The sequence below is a fragment of the Octopus bimaculoides genome, chromosome 26 (genome assembly GCF_046866305.1).
Source record: "Octopus bimaculoides isolate indiv1 chromosome 26, ASM4686630v1, whole genome shotgun sequence".
In the NCBI taxonomy this organism is placed as follows: Eukaryota; Metazoa; Mollusca; class Cephalopoda; order Octopoda; family Octopodidae; genus Octopus; species Octopus bimaculoides.
This window is the reverse complement of record NC_142953.1, coordinates 9,210,222-9,226,705: the sequence shown is the minus strand read 5'-3', so window position 1 is coordinate 9,226,705 and position 16,484 is coordinate 9,210,222. Positions and strand designations below refer to the sequence as shown.

Here is a 16,484-nt window from a genome sequence, read left to right as displayed (position 1 = left end):
GTTCCCAAAGGGATGAAAGGCAAAGTCAACCTCAGCAGTATTTAAACTCAGAAGATGTTGGCACTCTGTCGCTTACGATGTCGAGGGTCCCAGTCAATCCGATCAGCGGAACAGCCTGCTCGTGAAATTAACATGCAAGTGGCTGAGCACTCCACAGACACGTGTACCCTTAACGTAGTTCTCGGGGGATATTCAGTGTGACACAGTGTGGCAAGGCTGACCCTTTGAATTACAGGCACAACAGAAACAGGAAGTAAGAGTGAGAGAAAGTTGTGGTGGAAGAGTACAGTAGGGTTCGCCACCATCCCCTGCCAGAGCCTCGTGGAGCTTTTAGGTGTTTTCGTTCAATAAACACTCACAACGCCCGGTCTGGGAATCGAAACCGTGATCCTATGACTGCGAGTCCGCTGCCCTAACCACTGGGCCATTGCACCTCCACAAACTCAGAAGGTATATATATATATATATATATATATATATATATAAAAGCACCTGTGCAGGGCCATGTAAAAGCACCCAGCACATTCTGTAAGGGGTTGGGGTTAGGAAGGGCATCCAGCTGTAGAAACCATGCCAAGTCAGACTGGGGTCTGGCGCAGCTCCCCAGCTTACCAGCTCTGGTCAAACTGCCCAACCTAATCCAGCATGGACAAGAAGCATTAATTGATGATGATGATGATGAAATGCACTAAGTGTTTAGTCTTGTATGCTTACCACCTTATGATGTTATTAATGATGATGTGTTCTTTTATGTTTTTGCAGGAAACTGTAACCTTGCCACTACCACAACTACAACAACTACTACTACTACTACTACAACGATCACCACCATATGTGGGGTTATCAGTACCTGCAGTAGCAGTTGTAGTAGCAACAGTAACCGCGTTAGCGGCAGCTGCGTGACTGCAGTGCCGGCTACAACTACCAATACTTTCAGCACACGCAGCCCGTTGACCGCTGGTAATCCCGCCACCAGCATCACTGCCACGCCCACTGTAGCTGTCATCGCCCATGCAGCCAACTCACCAACAACTCTAACAAGCAGCTCTGCGATTGCTGCAAGTCCCGGCACTACTTCTAACTCCCCCAGTTGCAGTGTATCTGCCTCGGTCTCTACATCTCAGCCACATAACGCCACCAACTCTAACAACAACAACAACAACAGCAGCAGCAACAATAACAACAACAACAACAACACATTTCCCACCACAGCTCTTCCACCGACTTTTCCCCACCCCACATTCTCGTCCTCAGCCTCATCTGGCACCGTCGCTCACAACTCTCTGCCCAACCATTCCCAGCCACACAACTTAGCCCACAGTACAATACAACAGCAACAACAACACAACTCGTTGCCACACAGCTCACTGCCTCACAACTCCCTGTCGTCACACAACTCACAGCCATACAACACACAGCCTCACAACAACCCACAACACAACACACAGCCTCACAGCAACCAAGCACACACCACACAACTCCACAACACACAACATCACAGCAACCAACCACACAACACACAACCTCACATAACACAGTCCCACAACACACAGCCCCACAACACACCATCTCACAACACACAGTCCCACAACACACAGCCCCACAACACACAGCCCCACAACACACTCTCACATAACTCTCACAACTCCTTACCACACAACTCTCTGCCTCATTATTCCAACCCACACTCAACTCACTATACAATCCCACACTCCACTCCTCATGCCCACTTAACCCACTCTTTCTCGAACCTTTCAAATTCAGCTCTTTCACACTCGGGACCCACCCACTCTGGTCCATCACACTCAGGGTCCTCTCATTCAGGGTCCTCTCACTCCGGTCCTTCTCACTCGGGACCGTCTCACTCTGGTCCATCACATTCGGGACCTTCCCACTCTGGTCCTTCTCACTCAGGGTCCTCCCACTCTGGTCCTTCTCACTCAGGGTCCTCCCACTCTGGTCCCTCACACTCAGGACCCACGCATTCTGGTCCATCACATTCGGGGCCAACCCACTCCGGTCCTTCTCACCCAGGACCCACCCACTCTGGTCCGTCACACTCAGGATCCTCCCTCTCTGGTCTACCACACTCGGGACCCACCCACTCCGGTCTGCCACACTCGGGACCCACCCACTCTGGTCTGCCACACTCGGCACCCACGCACTCGGGACCCTCCCACTCTGGTCCATCACATTCAGGACCTTCTCATTCAGGTCCATCGCATTCAGGACCTTCCCACACTGGTCCATTACACTCTGGCTCCTCCCACTCTGCCTCCTCCCACTCTGCCTCCTCCCACTCTGCCTCCTCCCACTCTGGCTCATCTCATTCGGGGCTATCTCAGTCGGGCTCTTCCCATTCTGGCCCTTCCTACGTAGGAACTTCTCATTCAGGCCCGTCTCACTCGGGGCCATCTCATTCGGGCTCATCTCATTCGGGCTCATCTCATTCAGGCCCATCACACTCGGGCCCGTCTCATTCAGGCGCATCTCACTCAAGCTCGTCGCACCCGGGCTCAACTCACTTGGGTCCATCTCACTCAACACTTCACATAACTACTACCCATTCAACTTCTCATTCATCCCACTCCCACTCTGTTCACTCAAGTCACACTCACCCTCATTCTGCCCACCCACACCCCGTGCATCCTCTTTCTAATTCTCTTAGTTCTTATCCTAGTTCCTCTTTGACCCACCACACCTCCAACCTTGCTCACCCTAGCAACACTCCGCCCTTGCCATCACTGTCAGTCAATGGGCCAACACCTCCGACTCCGCCATCAAAGCCTCCTCTACCACCTCCACCTCCCCTTCCTCCAGCCCCCTCAGTTATCTTGTCTCCTTCTCCCCATCTGAAGAGTCCCTCCCCCCAGTCAAAAGCTGCTTCATCAATTCAACAGCAACCGCCGCCACCACCACCACCACCACCAGTGCCGCCTATAGTTCGTGAAGCCCCAAAACGAACGCCACCCTCTCCCAGAGCACTTCCACGCCGAGACGATCCTGTCCTCACAAAAGAGAAAGAAACATTGCCGTACATTTCCAAGAGCTCTGTCGGATGGACTAGGTAAGGACCCAATTTCCCCTGTCTTCTCTGTCTTGTATCATGAGTTTCCATTATTCTACACATGCCCCACCTAAGTATACAAGTTATCATGGACTTACGACTACAATTGGTTCCAGCTGACTCGGCGTAAGTCAGCCTATAGGCCTATACATAGCTTTGTTTTTATATTTTTACATTCTTAGGCTGTCACTTACTGTGCAACTAGTCCAGCCCTTAGAATTACAAGTACAATTTGTGTTATGGACTTCCACATAGTTTTCATCTCAGGCTTGAGTCAACCAGAGGCTATGAGAAAAGACATCTACACACATGCCTCGTCCAAAATTGACATGAGAAGTAGTTACATGGTATGTAACTACTTCACACAGTGAATAGTGAATGCAAAATCGTTATCATAAATCAATAGAATGAAATCTGAACTTCAATCTGCTTGGACTTAGTTACATAAAGATTTATTCCAAATCATGTGTCCAACCCATGCCAGCGTGGAAAGCGGATGTTAAACGATGATGATTCTTAAGGTACCTTCTCAGGTAAAAGTCACACACAGCATTCTGTATTATACTACAACAGTGTTATTTGTTTGTAGTCTCAAGCAGTCATCTAATAAACGAATACAAGGTTGCCTCAATATCTCCGTGACAGGATATTCATCCAACACTTGGGGTAACCACAGTGGTGATCAAAAACTAAACCTAGGGTAAGCGTTTGTTAGCTGACAGCATCCATAGCTGGGTTAATTTCTAAGAAATTAAACCCATTAGATTTCAACTGGACTATATATTATTGCTGCCGGAAGCTAGCATGCCAATCCTGAGGTCAATCGGTTGTAAGTTAACGACGACCTGTACTGCTAACAGCATTCATCAGCATATTTGAGTTTTCTCATTGGTTGGACACATAAGTGGTACTTAGTTCACTAAACTCCTCAGCAAAGATTAAAGAAAAATAATTTTAAAAAAAAGTAAAGAACATCATGGTAGGATTTGAACTTTTAGACATCCGGTAAGGAAACTAACTACTGTACCATGTTGCTCAGTACACTTTAGCTGCGTGTCTCCAATGTAGTTTGCATGTTATCTAACTGTTGATGCTGGCCTATCTCATTCAGGTACATCTTGTTCAAGCTCCCATGCTCAACTCATTTGTGTCCGTTGACATGAGAAGTAGTTACATACCATGTAACAACTTCTCATGTCAATTTTGGACGAGGCATGTGTGTAGATGTCTTTTCCCATAGCCTCTGGTTGACTCAAGCCTGAGATGGAAACTACGTGGAAGCCCATAACACGGATTGTACCTGTAATTCTAAGGCCTGGACTAGTTGCACAATAAGTGACAACCTAAAATATGTAAAGATGAATAGTGAATGCAAAATCGTTATCATAAATCAATAGAATGAAATCTGAACTTCAATCTGCTTGGACTTAGTTACATAAAGATTTATTCCAAATTATTTCAGCCCCACCCGAACGTGTGTGTATATGTATGTAATGTAATGTATGTATATATATATATAGATATTTTTTTTTTTTTGCTGCAAATATATGAGAAACCTTGTTCTAAATCTCATGTTTCATCTCTTTCAGTCCAACGGCTGCACAGTTATACTCCTCCCCAATTCCAATTCCTCCTGCTAACTTACACCTCCCATTGAACTCGCTGCATACACATCCGGGATCATTCTCTCATCACCCGGCTGCCCCGCCGCCAACTCTCCACCCACACCACTCTTCTGCGGCACACCCCGCCACTCACAGTATGTTTGCATCTCCTCTACCTCCACCACCAACTCTAACCTCTACTGCCTTGCAAGTCCCGGCCAATGTGCAGAGCCATTTTGCAGATTCTATGTCTTTCCAAGCAAGTAAGTACCACTTTAATTTTCCCAGCTGTTCTATTTTGCCTTCTGGCTTTTTTGTCAATTACACATTACACCCCACAGCCAGTGACTCTATTAATGAATCAATTAATCTAGTAAACAATTACATACTTGAGGGGTGGGGTTCAATTTTGTAAAACCCCTACTTGGAACTCATTGGCTTGGTAGTCGAAGCATTTTATATTCAGTCTAGTTGGCTCTCAGTCACCTTCAGAAACAGCCTAGATGAAGTGTGTTCTCTACTCAAGTTGTCACTTTAACCCTTCAGCATCAGATTAATCTATCAAACATAATACTTATTGATTTAAATTGTTTTGAGTTAATCACACATCATCCTGTAACTTTCATATTTCAGTAATGTGGTTGTTTATTTTTAAGACGACATTATTGTGTAGGTGTGAGAAACCGTTTCTGGCCAGTTTGGACATCAAACATATAGAATATTTGGGCCAGATATAGCCAGTTTAAGTGCTAAAGGGCTAAATCTTAATAGAAAGAAATCTGATTTTCTTTCATCTTGTGACAATAATTATATTATTCTGCTTCTACTACACAACAAATATTGTTATTAATTCTGTGAATCTTGCTGCAAAGTGAAGTTGAACGAGGCTAAGTAGGGTCACACACACACACACACACACACACACACACATCCACAGTATGTTGCTAGCCCAGCCAATCTGTCTTGGTTGTTTTAACCACCAAATCTTGTTTTGGAGGCAACACACTGTGTACATACATACATACATACATTTATATATATATATATATATATATATACACACACACATACATATGTGAATAACTGTTTGTGGATTTGTCCCTTTTAGCAAAGGCTTTAAGATTTTTTTTTTTTATTTTGTCTTATTTCTTTTTGTGTGTTTATTTTCATTTCATTGCTTATTTGCGGAGCAGTTTCAAAGTTTTATAATATGACAAACTCTGCAAAAAAACTGAGGTTGTTAATCTGGCCATCGTCTAGCGCATTTCAAAACTGAAGTGATTCCGTTTCACTTTCCGCAGAATGAATGAAATTAGAAGGAAAATGGAATTTGCAGCCATAAGAAACCCACCCGCCCACTTACCCCTTACTTCAATTACATAAAAAAAATGAAAAAAAAAAAAAAAAAAGAAAAGCAACAGTATGAGAAAATTGTTTAAATATCTGATGTCTCGTTAGAAACTTGTTTATTCATTAAATAATGTCTAGATTTCTTTACAGTTTATTTTTTGTTTGTTTTTAAAGTTCAGTGAACTATTTTTATTAAATTCAGAAAACAATTTTTTTTTTTTGTTCTCTATTTATTGTTTCTGTTGACTCATAAACACGCAGAATAATTCCTGTACACTCAGTGAAGGATCTCTAAATAGCTATAGAGATAAGTGAGGAGTTACTTTTATTATCAGCACTTAAGTCCTTGTTGCTTCCTGATATAGTTTATATTTGAGTGGCTTGTATAAAACATACCTACAGATGAGCTGAGATGTTAAGATTTACAAACTTCTGCCATTATTATTATTATTAACCTTGACTTCAGAGATGTAGAGACTAAAAAAAAAATTTTTTTTTCTCCCTTATTTTTTTACATCTGTATTATACTTTGAGTGGATTTTATCTCTTATCTTCATTAGTCTTGCTTCATTCCTGTATCCATACTAGGAAAAATATATGTATATTGAGTCTGAGTGATTGGCTGAAAATACACAGCATGCTAGACATGCTTGTCCAACCATTGTTTTTCCAGAAGCATGAAACTAATAGTGGCTCACATTTAAATCTTGTGTATATTAAATTACACACACACACACACACACACACACACACATACATACACATTTTCTTGTTTTGGTCATTGGATTGCAGTCATGCTGGGGCACAAACTTGCTGACCATGTAGGGCCTTCGGGCATGTACCCGTGTCAACAAACACAAAATGAAAGAGCAGAATGGGGACGACTCTCCCATCACAACTTCATCCAATTGTTATTTAGTTTCAGTTTAGAAATTAAGTTCCTAGTTTGAATAATCTAGCTGATATTATGTGCATAAGCTTTCACTAGCACAACTGATAACAGTTGGAAAGCAAATTAATTGAATTTTAGTGTAAATGTAAACAGGAGTTTAAACTGCATCCAGTAGTGGGTCCTGGTTCAAGATGTCCAGGAGTTTGAGAAGTGCAGAGCCTCCTCTAAGCCACTGATGTTCCTGAGCCTGTTCTCCGACACAGAGTAGTAGCACCTGTCAGGGTCCCAGCTATGGGTTAGCTAGCATGTAACTACCGAAGCCAAGGTACATTGAAATCATAAGATGGAGTGAGGTGGATGTGAGCTCATTTGGCAGATGAACTTGTTGAATCAGTGGCAAATATCACCAGATGCTGAGTGGTTGAACAGACAACAAACTGTCAATGGCTAGGATCAACCAGTTCAGTTAGTGAACTACTGCTATCATTTGTCGTTGTGGTGTGCACAAATGTGATATTTCGGTTAGCGAAAGACCAATGTGACTAAAAACCAAGCCAGATGCTCATGCCACATCATTCATTTGATGTTTCTGGCATGGAAGAGTTGCACTGGTCCGGGCAAGTTGCCCAACCAGATGATGAAATAAATTGCAAAAACCATGTTTAGTCACCAAAGACGATGATGGTAATGACAATTATTATGATTTCATATTGATTCTTGAACCTACAAGGGTGCTCCTACAGAATTGTTCAGCCTGCTAGAAATTGCAGTCACAGTCAAATCTCCCTTAAATTGTACCTTGCGATCTATTAAAAACAAAGTACGAGAAAGACATCCTTTAAATCAGTGGTTCTCAACCATTTTTTTATCTCCTCCCCCCCCCCCATAGCCATTTAGTGTTTAAAAAATCCTAGTATATTTTTATAATTAAATATTATTAGGAATTGTATAAAAAAGAATTGTTAAAATATTCTGTGTATTGTAGAAGTTGTTGTTGGCACTCCGTCGCTTACGACGTCGAGGGTTCCAGTTGATCCGATCAACAGAACAGCCTGCTCGTGAAATTAACGTGCAAGTGGCTGAGCACTCCACAGACACGTGTACCCTTAGCGTAGTTCTCGGGGATATTCAGCATGACACAGTGTGACAAGGCTGACTCTTTGAATTACAGGCACAACAGAAACAGGAAGTAAGAGTTAGAGAAAGTTGTGGTGGAAGAATACAGCAGGGTTCGCCGCCATCCCCTGCTGGAGCCTCAGGTGTTTTCGCTCAGTAAACACTCACAACACCCAGTCTGGGAATCGAAACCGCAATCCTATGACTGCGAGTCCGCTGCCCTAACCACTGGGCCATTGCGCCTCCATTTAATGTGCCAACAAATTGTAGAAGTATAATGAATTTATTGCGCATAATTTTTAACAACAAAATCTTATATAGACCCCAGTTGAGAACCTCTACTGAAAATAATATTGGAACTCCTAGGTGCCAGTAAAAATGATTGGATGGTAATGGCTGAACAACTCATGGGTCTGATCAATTAGACAACATATGGTAATTGATCAAGAATCTACAAACACACACACACACCACTGCAAATGTTGTTCTACCAATCACTGACTGAACTTAACACTGTTGTGTTATTTGTCAAGACAAACAGGTCAATGCTACTATCACTGAGTAATTAGTTAACCCTTTCGATACCAACCTGCCTTAAACTGCCTTTGGTGCAACGTTGCAAATTTCCTGTTTTAAATTTATCTGATTTAAATTTTCCATCGAAATTTCACAGCAATTTATGTTCTAAATTTGTTGAAACAAAGGCTGTGCATTTCACCAGAAATACGATAACAAAAGTGTTAGTAAGAGACAGACCAAACTACAATTGTCTTAATTCCATTGGCTTGCAGTTGGTCAATAGAAAGTATCGGAGCTGTCCATTATCGAGACATGGTCCAGTTGTCAGTGTTTCCTCACTCTCACCAGCCATCCCTCACTCTCCAATTCAAAACTGCCAGCTGGCACACAATCAAAGATCTGTTAATTAGTTTTCCTGAAGTGCTACATCGTTACATGGCTGCTATATAAACACTTTGCAGTTGCACAAGTCTGCTGCGTGTAACTGTTAACGTGTAAATCGGCTCAGATCATTTTACGTTCCACTAAATTTACATGACCATTCAATAAATTGCTGTTTATACAGAAATCCTAACAGGATCCATTCCTCCATATAAATTAGCCCCCCCCCCTTTTTTTTTCCCCTTCCCTCTCCTCACTTGCACCTGTTTTTAATTTATTAAGTTGCTGAATATATCTATAAATGGCCTTTTAAACTATCTCCTACATTCTGTCTGGCTTCCTTGTTAACGGTTCAAGAAGCAGAATGGTATCACATTCAAACAATTGTATTTTTCTTTGTTGTTGTTCCACACACACACACACACACACACACACACACACACACACACACACACAGTCACCACTCCACAAGAAAAAATGTGGGAGAAAAAAAGCCCTAAAATGAAGTCAAATTGTTTTTGTAACCCTTATGATTGTACTTATATAGTTGATGCTTATTTCTGGTATCCATAACAATGAGCTGCCAAGCGAGAAACTCCTTCCTCTCTCTCACACACACACACCCACACACACACACACACACACACACACAAGCATTCTAGCTGGAATGAAGTGAAGAACTATGTAACAGTCATTCAGTTTGAACCCACAGTCAAATAGATTGCAATTGAGTTACAAAATGCCAAATCACATGAGTGTGATTAAAAAAACTGTTGATGAGATATTGAAGTATTTCATTAGTGTTTTTGTTAATGATATATTTTTTTTTCCTTAATTTTTAATTATTCCTTCATTTTGTCAATTAAGGCCTGCCATTTCACCTGGGAATGAAATGGAATAAAACTGAAATTCACAGGGGAGAGAAAAAAAGACTATCCTCCCTCCTTTATAAAAAAATTATGAGAAATCTGTTAAATATCTAATGACTCGTTAGTAACCTGTTTATCCTTTTCAGTATTAATAAACTATTGTAGCAAGATTAATTTATTTTAACTATTTTTATTTTATTTATTTCAATTCTTTGTCAGTGGGAAGTGGCTTTTGTTTTGGGGTTGTCTTTTTTTAATTAATTTTTTTTTTTGCCTTGATTTTTTTCTTGAAAGTTTCCTTTGGGTTTAAGTCATTCTTGCAAGATGGGGCAAAGTGTGGAATAAGTTAACGCTTGTGTTTTTCTTTTTCTAGCTCGCCCTCCTCCAACATCGAAGCAGTGCGAGCATTTGGATTTTCCTGGCGGTCTCTGTCCGTCTGTTATTAGTCCATACTTACGTACGTTTCAAAACCTTTTCTGTCAACAACATGGCTTCGTTTGAAAAGAGCTTTTGTTGCCAGCAAGCAGCTTGTTCTTAGCTTAGGCTCATACCTTTCTTGCTAAAACCTTTTTACCATTCTCTGACCAAAAGCTTATTGCTACTTTACCTTTTTCACTAATTACTTTGCAATTAAACCTCTTCTGTTTCACCTTCGCATTTTTGACAGCTTCCCTTTGTTTAGTTTTTTTCCTCTTTATTTTATATATACATATATATATTACCTATATATATATATATATATATATATATATATATATATATATATATATATATACATTTTCAAATTTTCTCCACTAATAGTCTTGATTTCTTGCATAATTTATTTGCGTGTTATTATTACTACTACTACTACTACTACTACTACTATTTATCGATTCTTATTTTTCCTTTATTCGTCTTGATACCTTCCCCTATCCCACCCCATCCACTCCTACAGGCCCTGTTTCTTTTTTCTTTTTCTTTTCTAATGACCCACTTTCGGAAACTCTGAAGAACCCCACCGACTGCCCATCAACCACCCATTTTGTAAAGAAAATTTCTAAAAGTTAAAGCTAACATCCCTCCTCCCATCCCTCTCTCTCCCCTTCTGTCTCACATGCAATGTATCTTTCTTTCATCCTCTCTATTCAATATTATCTGCCTTCTATAAACGTTGAGGGCCAGATCAGCTTGTCAAGTTGGTTGACATCTCTCACTTGCATAGGTCTGGATCCCCTCCTACCCAGACACTCTTTCAAAGAAAAAGTTCAAGGAAGTAAATCAACATCAGCTAGTATTGAATTATGAGGGGCAAGGCAAGATTTGTGTCTTTGATCATAAGGATTTCTTATATAGTCCCACATGTCTCGAGTTTAGAGAAAGACAATGCTCAATTTATATCACTCCCACCACACTAAGTCAACCGCAGTGGAATTTGAACCTAGAATGTAAAGACGGACAGAACGCTGCTAAGCATTTTGCCCAGCACAGTAATGATTCTCCCAGCTCACCACCCTTTTTAATAGAAATTGTATTAATACCAATTAAATTGGCGAATATTTTATGATGCCTTAAAGTTCTCCAGAATCAGAAGCAAGGGGAAATATCTTGCTCACTGATGCAGTGTAGTTAGTGCTGGAAGATGACTCACTTTCTTTCCTCTCTAATGACTACATTCTTTTGAATTTCATCTACTGACCCTTCCCCTGCCCCTTCTACACACACACACCACTGCCCTGATGTTTTGTTTCCTTGCTCTCTAACCATAATAATCTTTAACATTATATTCCGCTCGCAAGACTTTCTCTAACTGATTGATTCTTTTCTCACACCTCATAACCCCTTCCCTGTTCTTGGAGTGTTTTATTTACTAACCCTGTTCCCATAACTACACAACTTAAAAGCAGTTAAGACCAATCAGGTATATTATATATATATATATGTATGTATGTATATGTGTATATATATGTATATATCAGATCCCTCTGTGATCATTTTCTCTTTCTCTACCCCACTTTTCGCCTATTAGACGTGAGTAGCCATGCAGATCCCAGTGCGGGAACCTGCTGTGCCCCCTCTCTCATAGTAATCCCCTCGACCCTAGCATAAAGCTGAGCCCACCCCCACCTTACCTCCCTGGAGCTCACAGTCCTGTGAACGGCATAGCAATCTCAATAATACAGGTTGTACAGAAAAACAAAGCACCCAGTCTATGCTTTGAAGTGGTTGGCATTAAGAAGGGCATCCAGCCATAGAAACTATGCCAAAGCAGACAGAGGGCAGTCCTTTGACACATCAGATCCTCTCAAAGCATCCACCTGATGCCAACATCGGACATGGACATTAGATGATGAGGAGGACGATATGAGACAGAGGCAACAGCATACTTTCACATTTACTCCCACTTCATGACACCTTAGGCAAGTCCCTTCTACTATAGCCTTGGATTAACCAATGCCTTGTGACCAGAATATGGTAGAAAGAAAACTGCACAGAAGCTTTGTGTGTGTTTATGCTAACACCAGTTGTTACAACCAATACAGTGTCCTATGTTGTTTGTTATGCCCCATAACATTTCAACAAATATAAACCAGACTGAAATAAGTCCTAATGTTGATATAATCAGCCATGTAGTATTTAAACTGGCCACATCTGACCCAAATATTCTTTGTGTTTTATCTTCAAACTGGTCACCTCTCACACTTATCCTACGTCATCCTAAAATTAAACAATCACATCATCAAAATCCCAAAACTATGAGGTGATGCATGATTAATTCAAAACAATGTAAAGCATTACGTTCGACAGAGTAATCCGAATGTTAAAGGATTAAATCATTAAAAGCAGTGCTCCAGCATAGCTGCAGTTCAGTGACTGAAACATGTAAAAGAACATATTACAAAGTTTTTATGCCATGCTGTTATGACATAAAAGTGCCCATCAAGCATGAGGATCTTAACAATTCTTGAAGAAGAATTTGTTCTTGTGTTGGTCAGTAGAAATTAACTCAGCATTTTTTTTTTCTTATGATCTAAAGATTCTGTGCAAGACAGTTGTTACATGACTTTGATCATTTCTGCAATGTCTGTGCCTTATTTATTATCCTAACTGATCAGATGTTAATTTAGGCCTATTTCTACCAAGCATTGTGTAAACCTGCCGAAAAGCTAAGGCGTAGAATCCATGTTTCCTGTTGTTTAGATTTTACATGCGAAGTCTTCAGGCTTCATTTGATAATGCAATAATATTTCACTGCTAAATTATAGATTTAGTGATTATACGTTTAAAATGGCTTCTAATTTAGATACAAGGCCAGCAATTTTTTAGCTGTGCAGGGTTAGTTTATAACCATCAACTCTAACATTTTATTGAACCTGGGAGGATAAATGACAATGTTGATTCCAACAAGATTTGAACTCAGAACATCAAGGCATTTTTTCCTCTGCTCCAACAACTCTGCCAGCTTGTTGCCATGAGTGTATGTTTATTAGTAATCAAGATATTCAACGTTTTGAGCTAGTTCCACTCAACTTCTCTGCAGTCTTTCTTTTGTACATGTTTGAAACAATTTTTATAGACACAGGTGTGGCTTTGTGGTAAGATGCTTGCTTCCCAACCACATGGTTCCAGGTTCAGTCTCACTGCATGGCACCTTGGGCAGGTGTCTTCAACTAAAGCGCTTTGCGAATGGATTTTGTTGATGGAAACTGAAAGAAACCCATCAGATATATATATATATATATATATATATATATATATATCTGTGTGTTGGTGTATTTACGTCCCCGTAACTTCGTGGTTCAGCAAAACAACAGATAGATTAAGTACTAGGCTTACAAAGAATAAGTTCTGGGGTTGATTTCTGTGACTAAAAACCCTTTCAGGTGGTGCTTCAGCATGGCCACAGTCAAATGACTGAAGCAAGTTAAAGAATAAAAAAAAACATAGCTCTAAGTGATGGAAGGGCTGAATCCACAACCTCTTCTACGGGGCCTTTGATGTTTGAGGAGAGGGAAAAGAAAGGTAATTTTCAGACATAAGATCTTACTCTGAATTCCTGCAACAGAATGGACATTGTTTAAGTTAGAGCAGTCACATGCTATAGTTTTCCCTCTACATGGTAGCTCAATCTGTTGAGAAATGGCAACCAAATAATCTCTGAAATCAAATCCTAAATGAAGGGCATGTTGGATAAGGTATTCCAGCATACGTTGTCGTTGGCACTCCGTCGCTTACGACAACGAGGGTTCCAGTTAATCCGATCAACGGAACAGCCTGCTCGTGAAATTAACGTGCAAGTGGCTGAGCACTCCACAGACACGTGTACCTTTAACGTAGTTCTCGGGGGATATTCAGCGTGACACAGTGTGACAAGGCTGACCCTTTGAATTACAGGCACAACAGAAACAGGAAGTAAGAGTGAGAGAAAGTTGTGGTGGAAGAGTACAGCAGGGTTCGCCACCATCCCCTGCTGGAGCCTCGTGGAGCTTTAGATGTTTTCACTAAATAAACACTCACAACACCTGGTCTGCGAATCGAAACTGCGATCCTATAACCGTGAGTCCGCTGCTCTAACCACTGGGCCATTGCGCCTCCACACCAGCATACGTACTCTAAGTCTAAATATCAAAGGACATGGTCTTACCAATCTAGCTCTGCTAGATCTAGGCTGACCTGTGGCTCAACTCTTTAGCATTCAGATTATCTCATTAAATGTAATGCTTATGTATTATGCACATTGTTTTCCGTTAATCATGCATTATCTTGCTGCTTTGAGATTTTCAGGTAGAATATTTGGGCCAGATATGGCCCGTTTAAATGGTAAAAGATTAAACTACAGGATAAGAGTTAAGTAGTACATATACATTATCTCTGGCTTGTTTCAGTCATTAGACTCTGGCCATGCTGGGGCACCGCATTGAAGAACTTTAGTCGAATGAATTGACTTCAGTACTTAGTTTGTTTTTTTTTGGAAATCTTGGTACTTATTCTATCAGTATCATTTGTCAGACTGCTAAGTTACAGAAAGTAAACACACCAACACCAGTTATCAAGCGGTGGTGGGGACAAACACACACACACATCTATATATAGGACGAGTTTCTTTTGATTTCTGTTTACCAAATCCACTTATAAGTCTTTGGTCAGCCCAAGACAATAGTAGAAGACACTTGTCTAAGGTGCTATGCAGTGGGACTGAACCCAGAACCATGTGATCCAGAAGCAAACTTCTTACCATAACCACACCTGCACCTCAACATCTGCTTCGCATTTCATATTAGAGTCTAATTTCTGCAGAAGATGGGACAGCTACTTCAATAAACTCTACCACAGAAGACCAGTACTTGACTGCTTCTTATATTACCAACCCTCTAGCTCAGTGGTTCTCAACCATTTTTTGCCTATAGACCCCTTTGATTCCTATTTTACTCAGATGAACCCCTCTAGCCATTCGATGTTTAAAATATCATACTTTTATAATTAAATAATAATTTGAATTGTATAAAAAAATTGTTCCAATATTTTGTGTATTGTAGAAGGAAGGATAAGCAATTTATTGCAGGTAAAGTTTAACAACAAAATCATTTATGGAACCCCAAGGGTCATATGAACTCTGGTTGAGAACCCTATCTGGAGAGATAAAGGGCTATATGGATCTTGGTTGAGAACTACTGATCTAGCTAGAGAATATAAAAGGTTAAATTACCCTCTGTAAGATTCAGACTTCAAATGTAGAGGGACAGAACTAAGCTGTGAAATGTGTGTATGAAGTTGTTTGGCCTAGTGGTTAAGGGGGTTGCCTTCATGATTATGGTTTCAATTCCCAAACTAGGCAGCGTGTTGTGTTTTTGAGCAAAAGCACTTCGTTTCACATTGCTCCAGCTGTAAATGAGTTCCAGCTATAGCTGGCAAGTTAACCCCACGACAGACCGGGTGTCTCATTTAGGGGCTAGAGTTGTAATCTCAGTTCCTTGTATACCATGGAAACAGGGTTAGACTATGACTTTATGAGTTCTACGGCCCATGACACACCTCGATGATGCTCCACCGATTCCGCTAATTGACTGTCCCCCACCTTGCCCAATGCTCGACCAATTCTTCTGACCCACTCACTCCTTACTTTCCATTGCATCCTGGCAACCATCTCTAGGGATTTGCCACTGGGATAGAGGATGGGGGTTGCAGTGATGGTGGTGTTCTGTTTTGTTGTTTCAATTTTTTTGCTTTTGAATTCTCATCGAGATTATTTTGTTTTTTCTTTTGCGTGACTCTACAACGATGTAGCAGTGTCTTGGTTTGGCTTTTTTCCATGTAGTAGCACTAAATAGTAGTTACCATCAACATCTTATTTCGTTTCATTTGATTTGGTTTCGCTTGGCGCTGCGCGATTCCCCGTAAAATTCCTCTCGCTCGCAGATGATCATCCAGTCGGTTGACCATGGTATTGCGACGATTCCTAACTGGCTGGTTGACTACTTTCTACCCCATCCCTTTCTCTATGAACTCCCCCCCCCTCCATCGACTATTTCCATTGCTGGGGAAACATCCATCTCTATAGGTTGCTGCTAATGGAGCAGCTGTCGCTGCGTGTCCACTGCAGCTTCCACTCTCTGCCATCCACCTTACACTTACAAATACTAAATCATCATCTTTATATACATTATGCTTCTTTATGATAAAACCTGTCTAGCCATCATCATCTTTAC

General features: G+C 40.9%; 1 protein-coding gene across 6 annotated transcripts in view; it reads left to right on the top strand.

The window, feature by feature from the left end:
- Positions 1 to 16,484, top strand: part of LOC106868878 (uncharacterized) — a 702,504-nt gene that overhangs the window by 664,247 nt on the left and 21,773 nt on the right. For 5 of the 6 annotated variants that reach the window (XM_089342545.1, XM_089342544.1, XM_089342547.1 and 2 more), the window contains 3 exons: positions 763 to 3,067; positions 4,657 to 4,934; positions 10,172 to 10,255. In XM_089342545.1, the coding sequence (XP_089198671.1) occupies positions 763 to 3,067; positions 4,657 to 4,934; positions 10,172 to 10,255 (2,667 nt within the window). The remainder of the gene's footprint in view (positions 1 to 762; positions 3,068 to 4,656; positions 4,935 to 10,171; positions 10,256 to 16,484) is intronic. The other variant, XM_089342546.1, reaches the window with a different exon arrangement.